This window comes from Poecile atricapillus, chromosome 1 (genome assembly GCF_030490865.1).
Source record: "Poecile atricapillus isolate bPoeAtr1 chromosome 1, bPoeAtr1.hap1, whole genome shotgun sequence".
Classification (NCBI taxonomy): domain Eukaryota; kingdom Metazoa; phylum Chordata; class Aves; order Passeriformes; family Paridae; genus Poecile; species Poecile atricapillus.
The window spans coordinates 102,824,301-102,846,510 of record NC_081249.1 but is presented as its reverse complement, the minus strand read 5'-3'; the positions used below and the strand labels follow the sequence as shown (position 1 = coordinate 102,846,510).

The following is a 22,210-nucleotide window of genomic DNA, read 5'->3' as shown; positions in this document are numbered from 1 at the left end:
AATTCAAACTGAATCAAGCTTTTTCTTTCCCTTGAACCAAAGAGGTTTGTGCAGCCTGAAACTGTATTACCTGGGTTTTAATCCAGTGAGAGGTGAGTTACCCACTCTCTCAGAAACAGCATTTATAATAGCAACGACAAAAAAAAAATGGTCACAGCTCTACTTTAATAACAACAAAGAAAAAATGTAAGGAGTTTAAAGGAAAGTCATATGCGTATTTTTTTGGTAATGAAACAACCAGAAAAAGTGAACGTAGTATAATTCAGATGCACTTCATATACCTGTGTAGCTAATTTACTGTATTTTTTCATTATAACTTTGTTCCCCTCATGGGATTTCAGTGTGTCTGTCTGTTGCTCTGATACATTATTAGTCTTTAGATACATTACATTGTGCTAAAATGTTACTCCAAATATGAAAAGAAAATGTTATGAATGAAACTGAAATTAAAATCTCAGTGTACTCCCTGTCTATTGGCACCATAGCTGTCCACTTTTATAGATAAATAAATACTGTATTTAATAAATAAATCAATAAATTGGGCAGGGCATCTTACCTGAAGCACTCATCTACCTGGTGTAAGCCACATACTGAGAGTATGACATGTCATAGATGGGAAGATAGGTGCTCCTCATCTGCCTGGGAAGTGTTGAAGCACAAATAATCTGTCTCCTCTTTAAAGAGAGAAAACAGAACCAATTTAATGGACAGGGAATCTGGAGAATAAAAAAGGCACACAGCCCACGAAGCAGAGGAGAGGCCCTGCCTTGGCTAGGCATGCAGAGGGTTGGTGGACAATAGTCACCACCCCATCATTCCTTCACCTTAAAATAACCTTTTTGTAAAAAATACTGTTGATGTGGGTTTCCTGAAAGCAAAGGACAGTCAGTGCAGATTTCCTTGGCACAGTCTTCAGATTCTCTCTGTGGTTCCACGTTTGTGTCCAAAATCCCGGTATGTAATTAGAGGCACTATTTGGGTCAACTGTGTATTTTCTGTTTAAACATGAGCATCTGGGGGACCCTCTCAACTGAAGAGCATGATTCAGGGGTTTGACTGAAACTGGAGCTGGTATCCTCATTAGCAGATTCCTAGCCATCCTTGCATGAGCACTGAGCACACAGGAGGTGGAGGCAGGTCAACTGCATCCCTCCTGCAATGTCAATTCTCCAAAAACGAGCCAAATAACCATCTCTGGCCTGTTCAGCAACCCAAGTCAGCCCTAGTAAAAAGCAGCATGATAGGTACATAAAAAAAATCAATCATTTAGTTGCCTGAGATGCTTATGAAATCACATCTTAAAGGACATATGTCTTGAAGTACAGAGACCCCCTGAAGAACTTTGAAGACCAGAGTTTACTCGTAGAGGGAAAGCTAATTTTTAGAAACTTATTATTTGTACAGTGTTGAGCTAGCCTCTACATGTTAACTTGTCAAATGTTTAAAAGATAGTAGATGCTATGGGCAGGTAGAAAAGCCAGCTGGTTCACCATTCTATATTTCCTCACATGAATATCTATGTCTAATACCAATATCGGTTTCTTTTTCTGGAATTTATTTTAAAATGGCTTTCTACATTTTCTTTAAAATCAGGTATGTTCTGAATATAAAATTAAACTATATATTTAGCTGAAAATTAATATGGAACTCATACTTGTTATGTTAAAAAGAATGCTGAGTAAGTTAACTCAGTATGCCTTTGCTGTCAATGTTTTTCTTGGTAAAAGGAAAAGGTAACAAATGAGAGTCACTAGCCAAGTCTTTCAACTGCACCAGATTCTTTTTTTTTTTATTCAAAGTCCAGTTCTTTCAAAGCTGAAAAGTGAAGGCTTATAAAACATCAGAAATTCCCATTTTTTTTCTATTAAAAAGAGAAAAATTGATCAAGTCATTCTTTAATCTTGATAAATGTCCTAATCTGAAATAGATTGGTTTGTTCACAAAACACAGATAATTTACTTCATTTAATAAACGGCTAGTTTTAAAATAGTATTGAGTTTGGTGCACACCTTATTTTGCAACAGCCAATTAACTAATAAAAAAATCAGATGCGTTCTAGTTATCATGCAAAATATATAATCATCTAAGGAGTAGGGAAGTTTATCAGTAAACTTGAATTCAAATATTTTAAAACATTATCATCAGGGAAAATGTAGATATTCTGCATATTCTCTTTCTGAGATTTCCCTTAATTTACCATGAAATTCTGACAATTTGTGTTTCTTTTTCTCTTGTATAAAGATGTTCAGACGAGTAGAGACCAAGATTCTGTCAGTGCCTATGTCACATCATACTTCACAGCTCATAAAAGTGTTTCAGTAGGAAAGTCTGTCTCTGTGATGATCTGATGCACCTCTGGTTCAGACTCTTAATCTCTTGTGCTCTAAAGTGTCCATCCCTTTAGACTACAGATCATGAAAGTTTTTCTGCACCACACCTGAAGTAACAAGGCTTATAAACTTTCTTAACTTACAGAAGTATTATAAGGAGAATTACATTAACATAAATTTTTAAGCTTTTCCCAAGAATTAATAATACAGCCTCAATAGCAGGAAAACTGCATTCCCATGCAGCAGGGGTAGTCATTCAGTAATGCATGCACAATCTTTAAATTTTTGCTGTTCTCCAAAAAGATAAAAGAATAACAGATAACCTCTGTTATGCTAACTGATTGCAAGGTGCCATGGTTCTTGTTTCTTGTTGGTACAATTCCCCTTTTTCTCTTTTCAGTTTGTTAATGGCTATACAGCTCCCTTAGTTAATCAGTTGCTGCTAAATAGCCTGATGAACCAGATACTGAACCTTATTCAAGGGAGCAGTATATTTATACATTTCTCTTATCAGACATCTTGTGATCTCTTCATGTCTTAAATTTGCTCTTCCTTTGGCTGTCTACAATATTTTTGGAATTGTAGCATATAGAATACTTACAATAGGAACTTCTTGATACCTTTTGTCCAAGAATAGTTTTGCTTCTTGGAAGTTTATTTCCAAAGCAAACATCTCAGAATACTGCAGTTCTCAACCAGCCTGAACAGTTCTGGTGTCTGTTTAAAGTTTTTACTTTTTTTTTTTTTTTTAATAATTTTAAATTCGAATTAATAAAGAGGCCACTAATTTACATCTCTCTCAACTAGCTGTATAGGCTGTCAGTTTATCATCCTGCCTTCCGTGCCTTAAAAGAAATAAAATGGACAGAGACAGACCTGATGTAGCCAAAGGTCCCCTTAATCTCATTACCCACAGTGCTTATTTTCATTATGTGGATTAGCAGAGGGTTAGTTTGGGGGATAAAGATGGCAAGGGAACTCTTGTTCTGAAAATCCATAACTGCTCTTTCAGAGTCAGAAAATTAGGCAGATGTCAGAGGTATGATTTTGAGACAGAAAGGGAGAAGAGGGAGAAAAAAATAATAAAGTTGCTAACCTAGGCCAACGTTCAAGCTTGAGCACATCATTGTAGTTTATGACTTGGCTTAATGCTGTAAGTTCTGGGCCTTCTGTAAGTTCACGTGCTCTTGCAATCTTCGCTACTCACAGAGGAGCAAAGAGAACTAACTCAGTGAATAAAGCAGAAAGAACCCTGAGTATTCATTCAAATATTGGTTCAAATACTCCCCAAAACAGGATAAAACCCAAACGTGGTTAGATGTTGATACCAAACAAGTTATATATTTTACTTAAAAGAGGCAAAGAGAAAAGAAAAAGAAAAAAAGAAAAAGAAAATTAAGTAGAAGCATATCACTCCTTCATGGGTCCCGACATCTCCTTGTTTCCCTCCATCTGATCTTCTTGGTGGTGAGGGTCCCCTGCCAAAAAGTATAGGATCCCATGGATTAATTTACATTTGGGCAGGTGGGAACACAGGTACCTCCCTGAGGGGAGCCAGTTAGACACTGTCCCTTGCAAGACTGTGGATCTGTTGCATCATGTACCATCACATGCAGTGCTTTGGTGCAGGGTCTGGGGACCCCTTTGCGGGCTGTTATAAACCAGTTTAACACAGAAGACCAAAGGAAACTAAGCCTCTGTGAAGAAAATGGATTGTACCCAGGAAGGTTTGAAATATACCCAAAGAACATGATTAAAAACAAACGGGGTTAGATGCAAAGAAACTTAATATATTTTATTTAATAGTGTTATAGACGGGTAATGCATAGGTTGGCTCTCAAAATTAAGAGAAGATTATTATTATTATTATTATTATTATTATTATTATTATTATGTTAAGTTTTAGAGATATATAGTTACATTATTTTGGTATGTTCTCCCCATAGTCCTCTTTCCCTTCCCCCTTACATTGTCATCACTGTTTGGGGCATTTAGGGGAGGGCAGGCTTGGGGACCCTCACCAACAAGACCAGATGGAGAAGAATGAAATGTCATTTCTACCTAACCCCTGTCACTCTTTCCTGGTCCCCACACCACCCCTCCCACACAACTCTCTTTCTGTTTCTTTCTTTTATCTTTCTCTTTACCTCTTGCAGTATTGTGAGAAATGACAGTCACCTTCAAAATTTCAAAGGTTCATTAAACCCTTTACAAAATATAACAGATTACTGAATAAGGACAACATTAGAACACTAGGAGCATAGGACTAAACCACCATGTGCTCATCTACAAAATAGATGCCCAGCTTTTATACCCTTGGCCCCTCCCAAAGTCTTGTCAGTCAACTCCTTTACTGTCCATTGGTGGAGATCACTGTCTTACACCTTGATTGGAGGTCAGGTGTTGCCATGATGTGCTTCCTGGTAACAAGCCTGCCCTTCCCCCAAATGCCCCAACTATCAAGGCCATCCAGTGACAATGGAAACAGTACAAGGGGGAGAGGAAAGAGGACTGTGGACTCACCACAATAGCATAACTATACATCTGTAAAACTTCTCTTAACACACACATAATATTCATCCCTTAACTGTGAAAGCCAACCATCACATTACCCATCTATAACAAGAGTAACCCACTCCCTGACTATTGAAATACTACTGCTCTGTGTTACTGGGAGAGGAGGCTTCTCACGTTGCTGAAAGAAATGACACCAAAAGATCTCCTACATTATTTTTCTGAGAGTGTTGTACTTGAGATACATATTCAGTTCTTGGAAGTGTTTCTACAACCTCTGTTTCTGGACAAATAGCTGGACTAGCACAAATTATGTGTAATTTTTGATCTGCCCTACTCATGCGAGTTATGCAGACTGAATAAATTAAAAGGTTTTATGTTGCCAAAAAAGGTGGCATGATCCAGTTGGGATGAGTTGAAATTTACTTGTTTTGTCCAAGGATGTACAATAGGTGGAATCTGTTTTCTTCCTGTCTGAGATGAAAAAGGGCTGGTGTGGTCACCCATGGAGATCTCCACTTCCCTTGCTTGAGGGCTGGTTAACGTGTTCCTTCATAGTGGAGTTGTGAGAGCTTGGCACAGTGTTCAGAGATACAAATACTGTCTTTTTTTAATTTAATAACAGGATCCTAACTTCATAAAATGTTGTAACTGCCTTTTTTTCTAGAGATAAATGGAGGAGAGGAATGTAAAAATATGACTCTTGGAGCTGCAGTGCTTGGCTGAGGCTAAGCCTTGGGACAAGAGAGGAAAATAGGAAAGTCACACTCCTTGTTTTGTTCATTAGGTCATGAGAGAGTGGGAAGAGGCAGAACGCCAAGCAAAGAACTTGCCAAAGGCCGACAAGAAGGCTGTTATCCAGGTAAAGGAAAATGCAACCACAACCTTACCATCTAGGGCCCCACTTCAGATACAAGGGGTGCTGAGTGTGATGTAATTTAATAATCTGCTTTATGGAGATTTCATGTTATTCTTTGCTCCTTTTTTCTCTTGAGGTTTTTTACCCCAGCTGTTAGTGGCCACTGTGTGTCTCTGTACTTTGCAGCCAATCCTTGGAACAGCAGTGCAGGACATTGCTCCTGACTGAATGGAGAAGTAGATTCCACTTGAATTGAGATTTGCCTTCAGTGAGAACTGAAAACTCGGTTCCCATGGGCTCCTATCAAAATGTAGGCCATTATAAAATAATACAAGCTGCAGAACCTAAGCTCAAAGCAGAGATGGAAAATGTGATCTAAGGAAGGAATTGCCATCAGTTTTATCTGGAAGATACCCTTAGCCAAAAAATTGTTTTATAAAAAATTATATTATAATTGAAAAATTCTGACAAGCCAGACACTCCTAGAATCCCACTGTTGGTATTATTTAGTACTGCTGGAATGATTTCAGTGCACAACTATAAAAAAGTAATGTTCAGAACCAGATTGGTTTGCACATTAGGTCCCACAGCTTTCCTGTCTGTGCATTTTATCCATACAATCTTTTCTTCTGTTGGAATAAGTTTGCATTCAATTTTTCTTCCTTGTGGCCAGTGTACAAGAAATCATAGTGACTCTGTTCAGTCTGAACATTTTTTTCTCCCCATATAGATTTGCTCATGAAGTTGTGTTGATGGCTCTCAATGGCACAGGTTTACACTTTTAAACTTCACCCTCCCCCAGGCACAATTCTGTGGTGCTGAACCTCCGTCTCGGGGCACACAAAGGATTCACTGGTGGTTGTGCTGAACATGTCAGGAATATTTTTATTAAATTAATAAAATACGGCCAGGTGTTCCTTAAAGAGGCACTGAAGTTCCCACTGAAATGAGTAAAGGGTGTGTGCAGTGCAGTTTCTGGGAGCCAGACTACACTGACATGGGGAAAGATTTTCATGGTTTGCAGAGGTGTTCATGTATGCTGGTCTATGCTGATGTCTTCTCTATTTCTGTTGTGATTGATGTTTTTTCAGCATTTCCAGGAGAAAGTGGAATCACTGGAACAAGAAGCAGCAAATGAAAGACAGCAGCTTGTGGAGACACACATGGCACGGGTGGAAGCCATGCTGAATGACCGTCGACGCATTGCTCTGGAGAACTACATCACAGCCCTGCAAACTGTCCCACCCAGGGTGAGTGTGATACCATAAGCTGTGCCAGCTGTGTCAAAACCATTGTGGTTGTCTTGGGGGAAATGTGGGGGAAATGTAGATGTGCCCAGGTACAGTCCAGTTTTGGAGCCAGGAGTGTGTTCACTGTGCAAGAGCTGTGACAGTTTGACAAGCAGTCAGACAATTTGCCTAAATACAGACACGAGCACGCCATGTGCATACCTGTTGATGGTAGATTCATAATAAAGATACTTAAGTGAATCATGTGGAAGTGATTTGGTTGTCAGAAATGGTAGCTGTTCACAGATCTTGGGGGATGGTGTCTCTCCAAGTGATGCATATTAGAATACTTCATCATGACAACATGGAGCTGAAAGATAGGATGGTTGTGGTTTTTTGTTTTGTTTGTTAAACTGTTGAAGTATTTGGTGAATGATCTTGTGAGGATTGTTGGATGGCATGAAGTTAGCACACTAGTAATTCGAACTTGTCTGCTGTGGATGTGATGGCTGTTGGTGGGTGTACATTCAGAATGCAGATTTAATGGAATTTAATGACTCTATGTCTCTGATACTTGTTTCAATACCACAATAGCTGGTCCGTGACCTCCAGAGAAAGAGAATTTGTAAAAAGACTCGGGGAAAGCAGTAAATTGTTTTAGGTATCTCTGGCCTCTTGAACACTTCCTAGATGGAAAAAAAACATTGTTATACTGCTGAGTCTGTTAGTGAATTTGACCTCACAGGGAGTTATACCACTATGGCTAACATGATTATATAATATATTTTCAATAAATTTCCTCCTGAGGAGAAACCTGCATATTTGGTGACCATGTAAAAGTGATCATTGTCTTAGTTCTTTATAATTTTCATCAGAACTGATTTTTTTTTCTCCACCTGGTGGTACTTGCTTTTACCATGTCTCTCTTTTAACTCTCTTGCTTTTACCATGTCTGCCAAGTAAAAGTTAAAATCTTTCACTCAGGTAAAAGTGTCATGGGGTGACTTCAGGATAGTTGTGTGAAGAGTTTCCATATATTTTGCCATAGTAATTTGTGGAAAATTAAGCTAGTTGGTGTTAAATTGATAGAGGATATAATTTTTGAATATGAGTTTCATGTTATAACCTCTGACCACAGTAAGGGTAGTGAAAGGCTAGAACTCATTAGGAGACAGATTAGTGAGTTATAAGTTGGGATGCAGCTTCCTTTAGGAAGCTGGAGTCTGTGGCTCAGAACTGAGGTAAGGTGATTATATGGACTGGCTGCAGGTCATGTTTGCTTTCTTCCACTGTGGGTTTGGGTGTTACGTTCTGCAGCTGCAGGATCATGTCCAGAGAAGCCAGTTACCAGGAACTGGCATGGGACACCAACAAGATGGGCTTCTGCTCAGGAAACCATTTATTCAGTACAGGAACAAACTCAGATACAGAGACAGAGAGCCCTGAACAGAGGCAGGGTGATTGGTTTTGAGGGACAGAATCAGGGTGGAGTTCAAGATCAGGGACCACTAAGAACACAGCAAGGGAGAAACCCCAGGGGCTCAAACTCAATCAGAACTCCTTGGGCTGACACCCCACAAGGGGTCTGGGGTGGGGCAGCTCTTCCTGGGTTCACAGGACACATTTTCTGAGGCAGAGGTTTAGAATTTACATTTCCTGGGCTTGAAGCCACACCTCTCACTTTAACAACGCTTATCTGAAATGAAATCTTTGCCTCCCTTCGTGGGGGGCACCTCACATTTGGGTAGTTCACCAAAGGTAGGGTTTCCTGCTTTGAAGTTTGGCATTGTACAAATGTAGTCCTGTCAGAAAGGTACCCCAGTAAAATGAATTGATTTCAAGCTGTATGTGTGTCAGGCTGGCAGCTTGGTTCTGGAGGTATCTGTAGTTGTTGAAGGGTATGATGTGGACCACATATAACAGCAAGAAAGGTCTCTACAGCTGCCAAACTGTGGAATGCAGAAGGCACAAAATGAACTTAAGCTACAGAACGCTAAAGGGAAAAATGTTATCAGTGACTCTGGGACCAGAAAAACTGGCATTTTGTGCTTGTGTAGCTTGTAGTCAGCTCCCAGGATGTTTGAATTACTGTTACATTTCCTGTGTTAGGGGGAGAGCACCAGGCCTGAAAGGTGACATGAGTCCAGTAAAAGTAAGTTTTGAAGGTACTATTTGAAAAACTGAAGTGCATCCTATATTGAATATATGTCCTATATATGTCCTACAAAAGCTAATAATTCTGAAAGGAGGAGGCAACAAGCATGGAGGTAACATCAGCTGAAGGTGCTACCAGGCAGGGACTCATCTCAGAATAACAGGGTTGAACAGTTTTAAAAATAATATCTTTAAACAAGTCCTTGTTCAGTCTTGTAGATGGTCTTGTCCTTGCCTCAGCATTTTTTGGTTGTGTGCTCTGTAGCTGATGACAGCTGAGGTGTTGAACTGCTGATCAGGTGCATGCCAAAGCACTTGAAAATACTGACCTTGAATTCAGCAGGATGATTTCTCTGGTTGTATTGAGAGAGAGGAGGAGGTTTTGAAGTAACTTAGGAATAAAAAGAGGAAGTATAATCTTTGAAAGGAAGGTCAGGTATCCCAGGAAATATTTAAGGGGATTGCTAGGGCATGTAGGAAAAAAAACTAGAAAGGCCAAAGCTCAGTTAGAACTTCACTCGGCAACTTTTGTGAAGGATAATAAAAAGTGTTTTTACAAATATATTAACAGCAAAAGAAAGGGTAAGAGCAACCTTGGTTCTCTCCTGAATGTGGGAGGGAGCTTAGTATCTGCAGATTAGGAGAAGGCAGAGGTGTTTAACACCTTCTTTGCCTCTGCCTTCAGCAGAAAGACAGCTTGTCCTCAGGACAGCTGTCCTCCTGGGTTGGTAGGTGGTGTCAGGGAGCAGAATGTTCCCCCTGTTATCTAGGAGGAGGCACTGCTGAGATGCTTAGATGTTCATAAATCTATGGGCCCAGATGGGATGCATCCTAGGGTGATGAGGGAGCTGGCAGATGAGCTTGCAAAGCCACTCTCCATCATTTACCAGCAGTCCTGGCTCACTGGTGAGGTTCCAGATGACTGGAAGCTGGCCAATGTGACACCCATTCACAGAAAGGGTGGGAAGGAGGATCCTGGTAATCACAGGCCACTCAGCCTGACCACAGTACCTGGTAAGGTAATGGAACAGTTTATACTGAGTGTCATCACACAGCACTTACAGCATGGCCAGGGTATCAGACCCAGCCAGCAGGGGTTTAGAAGAGGTAGGTCATGTTTACCAACCTGGTCTCCTTTTATGACCAGGTAGATGTTGGAAAGGCTGTGCACATTGTCTGTTTGGACTTCAGCAAGGCCTTTGACACTGTATCCCACAGCACACTCCTGGAAAAGCTGTCAGCCCTCAGCTTGGACAGGAGCACTCTGTGCTGGGTTAGGAACTGTCTGGATGGCCCAGAGAGTGGTGGTGAATGGTGCTGCATCCAGCTGGTGACAGTCACCAGTGGTGTCCCTCAGGGGGCTGTGCTGGGGCCAGGTCTGATCAATATTTTCATTGATGGCATGGGTGAGTTTATCATCAGTAAATTTGCAGATGGGAACATGTGTCAATCTGTTGGAAGGTAGGAGGGCTCTTTAAAGAGACCTGGAATGGTTGGATGGATGGGCAGAGTCCAGTAAGATGAAGTTCAATAAGTCCAAGTGCTGAGTCCAGCCTTTTGGCCACAAAAGCCCTCTGCAATGTTACAGGCTGGGGATGGTGTGGCTGGACAGTGCCCAGGCAGAAAGGGATCTGGGGGTTCTGGTGGCAGCAGGCTGGACATGAACCAGCCCTGTGCCCTGGTGGCCAAGAAGGCCAATGGTCCCTGGCCTGGATCAAGAATAGTGTGGCCAGCAGGAGCAGGGAGGTCATTCTTCCCCTGTACTCAGCACTGGTGAGGCCACACCTTGAGTGCTGTGTCCAGTTCTGGGCACTCAGTTTGGGAAGGACGTTGAGATGCTGGAGCACGTCCAGAGGAGGCAACGAGGCTGGTGAGGGGCTGGGAACACAAACCCTGTGAGGAACGACTGAGGGAGCTGGGGTTGTTTAGCCTGGAGAAAAGGAGACTCAGAGGTGACCTGATCACTCTCTACAACTCCCTGAAAGGTGTTTGTAGTCAGGTGGGGTTGGTCTCTTTCTCCAGGCATCAACTAACAGAAACAAGAGGACACAGTCTTAAGCTGTGCCAAGGGAAATTTAGGCTGGATATTAGGAAAATATTTTTACTGAAAGACTGATAAAGTACTGAAATTATCTGCCTGTGGAGGTGGTAGATTCACCATCCCTGGATGTGCTTAAAAAAAGACTGAGTGTGGCACTTGGTGCCGTGGTTTGATTGAGGTGCTGTTAGGGCATGGGTTGGACTTAATGATCTTTAAGGTTCCTTCCAACCTAGTGATTCTGTGATTCTGTGAGGGTGAAACCTGGGGAGCAGCTGATGATAGCTGAGCAACCTAATGAGTTATTCCAGTCCACTAACAGCTTTACAGGATATAGAGCCAGAAGTTTGAATACACTGTGAATCCAAATTTGGCTGCCTAGGCAAAGAGAAAATGGGCTTAATGAAAAATGCAACTCTTGTACCCTAGCTGTATTTCGCTCTGGCAGTTCCCTAGTAAACTAAAAGTGCATTTGATGCAGTTGTGTTATCTTTGGGAGAGTAATTCATAACCTTACTGATAGCTTGTTAAGTATTATTAGAAAAAGTGTGGGAGTAGGGGGTTCTGGAGTTCTCAAATTATTTTTAAGAACTCCCTTCGCAGCCTGCTTCAAGTCACCTGCTATTAGTATGTTTACTACAAAAATAGATTCTAAATATTTTAAGTGATGGAGTCTCTCTAAAATTGCGTGGAAGAATTCGGATTTAAATGTAAAAAATAAATTAGACTTTTTAATGGAAGTGCTGTGTGCAGTTAGGAGGGTTAAAAATTCTGTGAATCCTTTGTGAATAGCTTCTGTATCAGATTAAAAACTGTAATTGCAGGTTTTTTAATGTGTTGCATGGATGATTGCCCAGTGCCAGTGTCAGAGGTGTGTCTCTGAGTACCATTTAGGGCAGCAAGGGAGATAGGGAGCACACAGAGATGACATTTCATAGTTTCAAGGTGTATAAGACAATAAATTTAAGCAAAACCAAATACTTTTACTTTTGTTCTGTTCTCAGAAGCACTGTCATGCAGGCTGCCCAGAAACTCAAAATTTGATCCTCATTCTTGATTCCTGATGCAGCTTAGCTGTGCTGCTGTACTTTGCTCCCTTTGAAAATGGGGTGCAGCTGTTCAGTATCCAGTGTCAAAATAGTATATTGTTTCATCCTGCTTAATGGGCTTACTACAGGAAAGGAGGATTAGTGGCATCTGGAAGCAATATGCCTCTAGTTTTTAAAACAGTTGGAAATTTTCCCCTTCATTTTGTACATTAAATAGGGGAATTCAAATCCATCATTGTCTGTGAGCAGATTTATTCTGTAATTTGCTTGTATTCCTTTCTTCATGTGCATGTCAGATTTTTGTGGATTTATGTCTCCCTTTGTAATCTTTGATGGTAAGAGAGGCACATTGTCTGAGGGAAGCTGGTGGTGGGTAATGAAGACAAGCAGAAAAGAAAATTTTTGAAATAAAGGATTTTAGAGGAGTGACTCATACAGGAAAACTTTGAAAGGTAATTAATTAACCTCTTTACTTTGCACATAAATTAAAGTAAGCATATAATTCTTGAAATCAGTTTAAAATGCTTCTCTTCTAATTCAGCACTATTTTACTTAAATGCTAATTCTTGCTTAGAAGAGTGGGATCATTAAGATCAACCCTGTAATGTACATTAATCTGTCTGATTTTTTTTTCCATGTTTTCTTTTTCTTCAGAATTCACTCTGGTACCTTTAATGCTTGGGAGCAGTGTCTATTCACAGAGAGAGTACAGTGTGGGCTAAAACTAGTCAGGTTTGGCTATTTGGATGGGGAAGAGGAATCTGCAGGGGAGCCCATGCTCAGTGTCTTGGTATTTGGGAAGGTCAGAGTATTTCCTGAATCCAAGGAGATTGCTGTGTAAAATCACAGCTGGAGGCAGGCCAAAGTGTTGCTGCGGAATTTGTGATAAAAATCTTCCTGAGCAGCAGGAAACAACAGTCCAGCTCTAATACTCCACCCTTTACCTCTGCTCCTCCAACCCCATTAACTTCTAGGTGGGGAATTTTTCACATACGCTTAATTTTTTAAGTTTTTTTTGTGAAATAGGACGAATTGCAAATAGCTTTCATTTTATTTGGCCCCCAGAGGAGTCTTTAAGAGGGGAGAGAAATGTAAGTCTTGGGCATCATTATACCCACGCAATTTTGATGTGTGAGATAACATGCTTTGTTACAAATTAGCAGAAATTATGAGAAGACATCTTTAACTCCACAGAACAGGTGTCTGGATGGGGATTTATTTGTCTTGCCCATGAGTAAGTGTTTGCATTCATCCAGTTCAACTTTTCTTGAATGTTTCTAAAATGAGCTACTTCTCGTAGATGAAACATGACCTGTAAGTTAATAATGTAGCAAGTGAACTATGTACTGAATATGGTACACAAGGTATTCAAAATAGTAAATGAAAAGATGCAGTTGTTGCAAGAGGAGTAATCTGAAGGACTGATGATTGATTTTTCTCTAAAGGCAGGGTTAAATAGCATAATACGGCATTGTGAAAGTTTCCTTTCTCATTTTGAGTGAATTTTGATCAAAATGACAAGCCAGCTCAGAATTTCCCATGGAAGTTCCATGGCACAGGAGGTTGTGTTTTCAAAGTGCTTTAATATGGTTTAATATGGTTTTTGTGTGGTTTCTCTAGTAAGTATTTTGGATATTGATGAGATTTTTTTTTTTCCATGAGAAGAGATTTTAGCTATGCAAACTACATTTGATGTTTCCATTTTCCAAGCTCAATTAAACTGCACTGTGTCATCACTCCCTTAAGATCTGAAACAGCAGATCAGGATCAGTATAGAGATCATGGTGGAGAAACATCTGTATGTGTATGTATTTGTATTTTAGGTATATGTGTTTATATATAACTTTCTAGAAACTGGATTATGGGCATTTTGGATCTCATATACAAGACCACAGAATGAATCATCTTCCAAGTAAGAGATAAGGCATATTCTGTACAATTCAAGGTAGAACATTTGTTCTCAATGGCGCATTGTCATCCCAGATAGTCTGTGTAGCCCACATACATTGTCTGTGAACCTGTCTAATTTGTCCCAAATGTATCAAATGCATGCAAGTCCTCATATACTCAGGAAAGCTATTTAAATTAGTACTTTGACAACATTCTCCAGCATAAATGCGATTTTAAACTAACAACTATAAAATACCCAAGAACATGAGCACATCTGCTGGACGGTCACAATAGGTTATAAGAAGGACTACGATCAATCTCAGTTGTGCTTAGTTTAGATAAAAAACAGGTGTTTGCATCTGCTGAGAAGGGGGAGCTTTGGAATGAGTTTGATAGGAGCAAACTGTGTTACAGTATATGCTTAAAATAGTTGGTAGGTTCACATCTTATTAGGTATGTCTTTCTTGCTGCATATGCTTGAATAGTGTGTGGCATGAGACCGTGGATTTAAGCTTCTTGCCAGCCAGGCCAGAGTTTTGGAATACACAGTACCTATGTTATTCCTAACTGATCAGCATAGTTAATGGACTAAAATGTATTCAGAATTTGATGATGTATCCTGTTGCTGAGGAAGTCACTGGCCATTCTTGTCACTGCCTAAATGACAGTCACCAGTGTCATCAATAGTATCCTGGTTGCCTTCAGAGGAAGACCAAAACAAAAAAAAAAAGGAAACAAGCCAGCAAAACAGGTACAGAGCACTGAAAATAGTGGAATTATTTCATGAGGCTTAGGTATAGCCACTGGTGGCTGATTCCAGATATTCTGTGAGATGTTTTTTACTAAGACGACTACAGCCATAAACATGCAGAGTTTTCCCTGGCAAAATACACAGCAGAACTTCCAAGTGTTAGACCCAGAATTTTTTAAAGGAGTTTGGTGGTTGGTACATTATTTAAGAAGAGCAAGAGGTGCCAAGCTGGCCTAAATACGTGTCAGCCATTTGTTCTTCTGCCGTAGACAGTGTCAGAGCTAGGACCTTGGGAACCTAATTTAGCTCATAATAGAACCACTTTGATTTATAATTTAGTCTGAAAGTTCCTGCTTAGGGTCAAAGTAATAGACAGCTGTGGATATAATGGCTTCAGTTTTCCCAGGAGAAACAAATATATGATAGTGATTTCCTCTAAATGTCATAACTTGACTAGTTGCTTTCAGTTCTTCTTCCTGCAGAATAAGAATTTTGCAATTCTGTAGGCCAGTGGTTTTTTGAAGAATATGCATTGTATCAACCCACAGTTGCAAACAATTTTTAATTTGACAAAGGAAGTGCTTCTGCAAAAAGTGTCTATATGTGCAGAACTTTTAAGTAGAATCAGTTCACTCAATGACATTTAAAAGAAAATGGGTATGGAGTACAATATAGAGCTGGGACTTGAGGTCAACTCCTTTCGATGATGCAGAAGTTTGTCAAAACTCTGCAAACAGTAAGTCTACGGCTTCCTGCATCAAGAAGAAAATTTTCACATAACTTTTAATATTTTTTTTGCAGTCTAAGTTAAATTCAACTGTACAACATGGGCCCAATTTATGGTAGATGCTCCACTAGGGTCTGCAAAGCCCTGTTAAGAGTTGTCATTATTCATCACCAGCTCTGGCAGTTTTGCCTCTAGCCACAGCCCTGAAGCCATGAGGCAGAAGCACTGAAAAATAGTTGGGCAAGTTGGAGGTCTGACCTGATCCAATACATCTGGGACTTCCAGAAAGGAAGAAGAGCTGTTTTAGTTCATGTCAGATGTTCAAGGGATACCACCACCTTTTGGGGAATTTTTGATCTATGTGCAAATGACCTAGTATATTAGCTTAAGAGCTGGGGCAGGGCATGTTTCCTAAAGGTCACAATAAAGACATTTTTGACAATAAAAAGTATGTGGTGAGTCTTCTAATCCATTTCAACGTAGACATCAGGAGGTCCTGTGCACATATATATCTCAGGTTCCAGCATTCCATTCAGAGAATCCTGTTGTTTCCATGGATGCCTACATACATCCTAAGAGGTCACATGTAGTGCAATGCCCTGCTGACCAGGAAATCCTTGTGTGTCTGTGCCAGGTGATTCAGTGCTTCACAAGGACTTCTTAGCTCTGGATCACTTGTTCAAGGAATGTCACAAGTTTTTAAGACATGTGAGATCACCACGTCAGGGCTGAAGCGTGCAAATGGATAGTTTTAAAACCAAAACATTGAAACTCCCCAGGTTTGTATTCCTTCAGAGAGTGAGTTTCCAGTGTTTTGTTGGGGTTTCTTTCCTGCTTGAGAAAAAGCAGTCTCTGCCTGTCCTAAGGAAACACCTTGCATTAAATATTCTTTCATCGTCCTAAACTTGAATTATGGATTTCTGCTGCCATAATAGGAAGATTTCTTGGTCAGACATGCTGGAGGAACACATCTCCATTTCTACTTTATAGTGATTTATATGTGGGACATTTCTCAGTGTTAGAAAAGGCACTGAAAGTGGACTGACAATGTACCCAAGTACTGCTGTTAGTGGTATTTGTTAGGTATTTTCAAGATGGTTGTCCTATTAACAAATCTACTTGTAAAGTCTCATTCACACATTCCAGTGAATACAGACATGCTATGGAAAAACAAAAGCTATTCCCTTCTAGTTTTAGACGTGATATTTAACTTGTAATATCTCATGAAAAAAAAAATAAAAATTAATCCTTTTCTGTCTAGTCTGCCCTAGTCTGTTACCTTGATGAGTGTTGGGGGCAAGAAAAGTTGAATTATCAGGAAAGGTAGCTAAATTCTCTGTTTTCAAAATTTTCTTCTTGTTGTTAAACTTTCTGGTCTTCTAGCCTTCATTTTGACAAAGCTTTACAGTTGACATTTCAGTTGTTTGGCCATTACCACAATGTCGTGAAGATTACTCACTTTCTAGCATTTGTCCACAGTTTCTTGCAATTTCATCTGAGAACACATGGCTTTGGGAACTTGGAGTTATTTTCCTCATTAATGAATTTTCAGCAGTGGAGACAATTTAATTATCTGGCAGGATATGGCTTCACATCTCTATTTCTGTCTGACATATCTTCTCCCAATAATCTTTAGTTTACTTTCCTTAGACATTTTTGAATCTGTTGCTTCTCTTAAACTGAAAAGATTCTGAAATATTTGGACTCCATATCTTAGTATTTGTCTCTTGTGTAAATGTTAAATCAGTTTAGGATCTATATTTGTCCATGAATCTTAAGTCTTCCTAAAACTTCACCCACAGTTCTCCCTACTTTGGAAAGCCATGCACAGAGCTTCTGACACTTATTTTACCACTTCCGCACCTTCTTCCCTGTGTCACTGTCAGTGCCTAGACAAGCTGTTTACCACTTCTGTTCATTCTTTAATCTGCCACACAATAAGGTCATCTTTTTGTTCTTTCTTACTGCTCAGCAGCTTCAGGTAGGATGCACGAGCACAGCACCACAAGTGGGAATGGATAGAAGGGGACTGCATTTTCAGAATCCATCATAATCTCAGTTAAAGATGGATGTCTTAGCTGGATGCTGGAGAACACTTCCTGTTTTGACACTGTATTCTTGTGCAGAGCAGGAAAGTACATAGAAATACATGTCTTAACCTTCAGTGCTTTGCCATCACAGTGTATATTTTCAAGTTCCCTTCATTTGCTATCTTTTCTTTCTTTGTATGCAATTACGTGCCTGAAGGCTTATATCTAGTAGGTTTTACTAATTGATATTACTTACAATAGACTTCACTTTTTGGAAAATCTAGCATCTAAGCTGAGAAACTTCAGAAAACTAGTAGGCAGATGTCTCTTTTTTCTTATGGGTTTTCAGTCAGTTGTGTGTTCTAGATGTGTATGTTCTCTACCTCAGCTCAGTGGTTCTTTTCCTGTTTTCTCCTCTGGTGGAGTAGCATTAGTGGCAGGGCCGGAATATTATGAATTTTCTTTTTCCTTAAGTTTTGCAGTCAAGTCTGGGGATTGGTAGAAACAGAAAATCTGAACACCCTCCTCAGGAACATTATCTATGCCTACAGCTACTATTTGATGGTGCATCCTGATGGTGTTCAGTTGAGAGGATGTTCCTCAAAGTAGTCAGAGTCGTCTTCTACAAGATAGCACCAAGGGCTTTTGGCTTGGGATACATATCCAGTGTAAGAAATAAAAACGTGTGTTGTTCTAAACTGATAGGTTTTTGTTCTTTTTCTTCCCTGTAGCCTCGTCACGTATTCAACATGCTGAAGAAGTATGTGCGTGCTGAGCAGAAAGACAGACAGCACACTCTCAAACACTTCGAACACGTCCGCATGGTAGATCCAAAGAAAGCTGCCCAAATCAGATCTCAGGTAATCCCCACTGATGCTTAGTGAGGTCATGTTGGTTCAAAACTATTGTGAAATTTCTGTCAACCTATTTTTTATAAAATACCCAACTCCCTTCCGTGGACAATTTTAAATGCAATCAAAAATAATCTGTTTTCCATGAGAAGATTAAGGCAAAGTGATATAGTAATATGGGTATGATTTTTCTTCTGAGAAGAACTGAAAACAGGTTTTTTTTCATGGACCATGAGTCAGTCGTGAGCATGTCCTGAGGAGACTTCCAGAGCGGTAATGCTGAGAGCCTTCGTTAGTGCTTTGGTAAATAATACCTCTGGGAAAACATCAACAATTGATTTAACAGCAGCACAAGGTTGTGCTTCTCTCAGCTGAGGTGGCAGAACCAGAAGTAGTGTAGCCATCTGACTGTGACCAGCCTTTCTACAGTCATTGCAGAGACACTTGTAATGTCTATAAATGTGATTACTGCAATGCACTTGAGTTTAATGTGTTCTTTTAAAATAGACACTGTAGTTCATGTAATGTAACTGCTGAATGTTACTGTAGTCCTCAATGCATATGTTTTGGAACATCTTTTATCTTGTCTTCATAAATCACAGAGGGCAAGTAAGCAGAAAGAAAACAACCAAAATTGAAGATGTAGCTGGTTTTCAAAACAGCAATTAAAATTGGAGTCAGAATGGATAAGCTGCAAAAACAATGTACTGGAATCTGTGGAATCTGCTGCTGTTCCCTCTTGTAGCATTCAATGACAGGCACTGTTCCAGCCATCATTTTTGAATTAACTGATATTACTAAAAGAAAAATCAAAACTATATACCTCCCTGGAAGTTAGATAAGATTTTCAACCATCTGTTTCAGCCAAATGTGTACATTGAGATCATGCTGTCTTGAAATGGCTAGTTACTTCTAAAAGTATCTGCTGTGACTGTGGTCTCTGCCTTGGCTTAAGTATCTAACATTACTTTTATTTTCCAAGCCATTGGATTATTTAATAACAGAAATCAGTGAAATTTTGCAGAGCACAGGTTGTGTGGTAGCTGGTGAAGAATTGAAACTGACATATAAATACAAGAAGTGCACTGTATTGCCTAATATGTCATTGTAGGAATGAGTATTGATACAGCATCTTTGTGTCTAGAACTGGTGAGATGGTTGGGGAAACGTGGCCTTAGAGTTCTATTTGTGAAATTTTTTTTTAGTGGAAAATGGAGAACAAAATATTTTCTTCAATAGCATAAATATTTGGATTTGAATAAATCATACTGCTGCTTCATTAAAATTGCTGTCTGCAACTCATTTTACTTGTTAGGCCTAATTATCCTGTCAGGCTTCTAACTATTTTAAGATGCACCTCATTTTCTCCTTCTACTGAAGAAAGGTGATACTTTGAAGAGTACCCTGGGGGAGCACATATCATGTGATGTCATAACTCAGCCTGTAACAATGTGAAGGCACTTGGGGTAATAGAGCTGTAATCTCATGAGACCATGCAGTAATGCTTCTGGGTGGAAATAGTTTTTGTTTGCAGCTGAAAATGTTTACAATTTGCAAATGTTACCTTTTTTTTCTTTCTCTTTGGAGACCTGTTTGTTTTCTCAGTATTTGGAGCAGGAAGTAAATAAATAAATAAAAAAAACGAAACACCTGAAGCATTCTGATGCAGTAATCACTGTGCCTCCCTTGGTTTACACGTTATGTGAAAACTTATGAGTGTGGGCAAATGTAAATGCTGCTGAAAGAAGAATGAAGCTGTGGATTTCTGCCACAACAGCTGCTTACGTTCATGTTCTGTCTCACAGCAAATGTAAACCCCTACTTTAAATTACTGCATTTCCATGAGATTTCAGGTGATTGCTATGGAAGACCATTTAGAATGCTATTTTTAATTTAGGAGAGAGGTGAGTTTTGTAATGGGTTTGACAGTTTTGATACATAGAGAATATTGAAATATTATACCTGCACATGTGAAAATGGTCTTGCTTCTTATAATTTATGAAATTTGTGATAATGTCAAATTATCCATAGTATTCCGCTCCACTGAATATTTTTGTTTCCGTAGGTTATGACACATCTACGTGTGATATATGAACGCATGAACCAGTCTCTCTCCTTCCTCTACAATGTGCCTGCTGTGGCAGAGGAGATCCAGGATGAAGTTGGTATGCAAATTACTAATGTAGAAAAAAAATGTACTTCTGTGATGAGAAATTACCGCCAGAAGCAAAAATACATCATCTCACTTTTCCTATTGATACACTACCTTAGTTGAAAAATAGAAGAGTAAACCTGGCAGTGTTCTTAAATTTTGAATTAAATTGTAATGAACCCTTGGAAGACAAATCCGATGTAATCCATTGTCCGCTAATACAAGTGGGAGTCATGAGAGGTTCATTTGATCTCAGAGTGCAAAAAGGACACAAAGGGATTTCAGTTTAAATCACAGCAAGAATGCACCTTTATTTTAGTGCAAACAACAGGGGTTATGTGATAGAGAAGGGGGAGTTATAGCTACCAATGGACGAGACAAGATCACCAGTGTCTTCTTCAGTGGGAAGATCTCTCTCAGAGGAAGTAACTTAGAAAGTCACTTTCATAGTCTGTTTCAAAAGTGAGGGGCAGCTGGCCAAGAGGTGGGGAAATTCCTAGGCTATTGTGATGAGACCTGTTGCTCTGGGAAGCAAGTGTAAGGTACAGAACAGACTGCTCCTTACAAGTCCCTGCTCACCAGCAGGAACAAAGGCAGGGTACCATGGCAGCACAGCAGGTACGCCTGCAAACAATCACAAGGCCAGAACCCCTGTACAAAGTCCCTTGGGGTCTCCAGGGTCTTAGTCTCTGTTCTTGCGACGGTCATGAGGCAGATGAGGGAAACTTTGGACCATCTCTTACACCCATGCAGTGGCATCATCATACTGTTGTAAATATCTTCCCTGAAATATTAATATTAATTGACGTTTGGAGCCTTCCATGATGTAAGGATGCAGCAATTGACAATGAGATTTAGCAAATCCTATCCTTTGGATATTTAATTTATGTGGTGAGTATTTACATGATATAGACTGTTTGGAAATCCCACAGCTAAAAATTGCAGAACCAAGCATCTGAGAAAAGTGTAGGTATCAACTTGGCACTATCCTAGTGGTCACAACTTTTAGTTCTTGGTTAGTTATGAAATCAATATCTTTGCTCCTCCCATTTTTTCCAGCATACAAGGTGGACTGTGGATGAATCAGGTAGCAGTAGTCCCATGTTTGCCTCTTCCCTGAGAGCTATAATGGCTATAGATAGATATATATATATATAGATAGATATATATATAGATAGCTGTGGGGGAGAATGGCCTTTCCTTCCATCCAGATTCCTGCTCTTGGCTGTGGCATTTCTGGAGCATAGAGATCTCCAGTACAGCACTCAGACTCTGCTGTGTGCTGCTATTGCAGCAAGGCAACTGCGCTCAGCTTTGGACATCACGTTGTTTATGTGTGCCTTTAAGAAAAATAACACATGGTTAAATGTAAAGGTAGATGATGGGTCCCAGAGATGGGACAGTCATTTTTGGAGCAGCTTTTTTCCCAAATTGTAATACTCTGCCAAATGGCAGTTACTAATAACCAACTTCAGCTGACTAAATAAGTCGTTGATTTCTTCAAAACACAAGGGAGAGAGGCATGCCACTGCAGTAAGGATTAGGATGCATTTAGGACACAGGGAGGGGATGGGCAGGGAGTAGTGGTGGATTCATTTGCCCAAAGTATGAGTTATGATGGAGATGTACTTCTGCT

The 22,210-nt window shown here is 39.8% G+C and overlaps 1 protein-coding gene across 1 annotated transcript in view; it reads left to right on the top strand.

The window, feature by feature from the left end:
• APP (amyloid beta precursor protein) overlaps window positions 1-22,210 on the top strand; it is a 256,250-nt gene that overhangs the window by 181,068 nt on the left and 52,972 nt on the right. Inside the window, exons 9-12 of the mRNA XM_058835905.1 lie at window positions 5,632-5,706; window positions 6,795-6,953; window positions 18,303-18,431; window positions 20,488-20,587. Coding sequence (XP_058691888.1) covers window positions 5,632-5,706; window positions 6,795-6,953; window positions 18,303-18,431; window positions 20,488-20,587 — 463 coding nt within the window. The remainder of the gene's footprint in view (window positions 1-5,631; window positions 5,707-6,794; window positions 6,954-18,302; window positions 18,432-20,487; window positions 20,588-22,210) is intronic.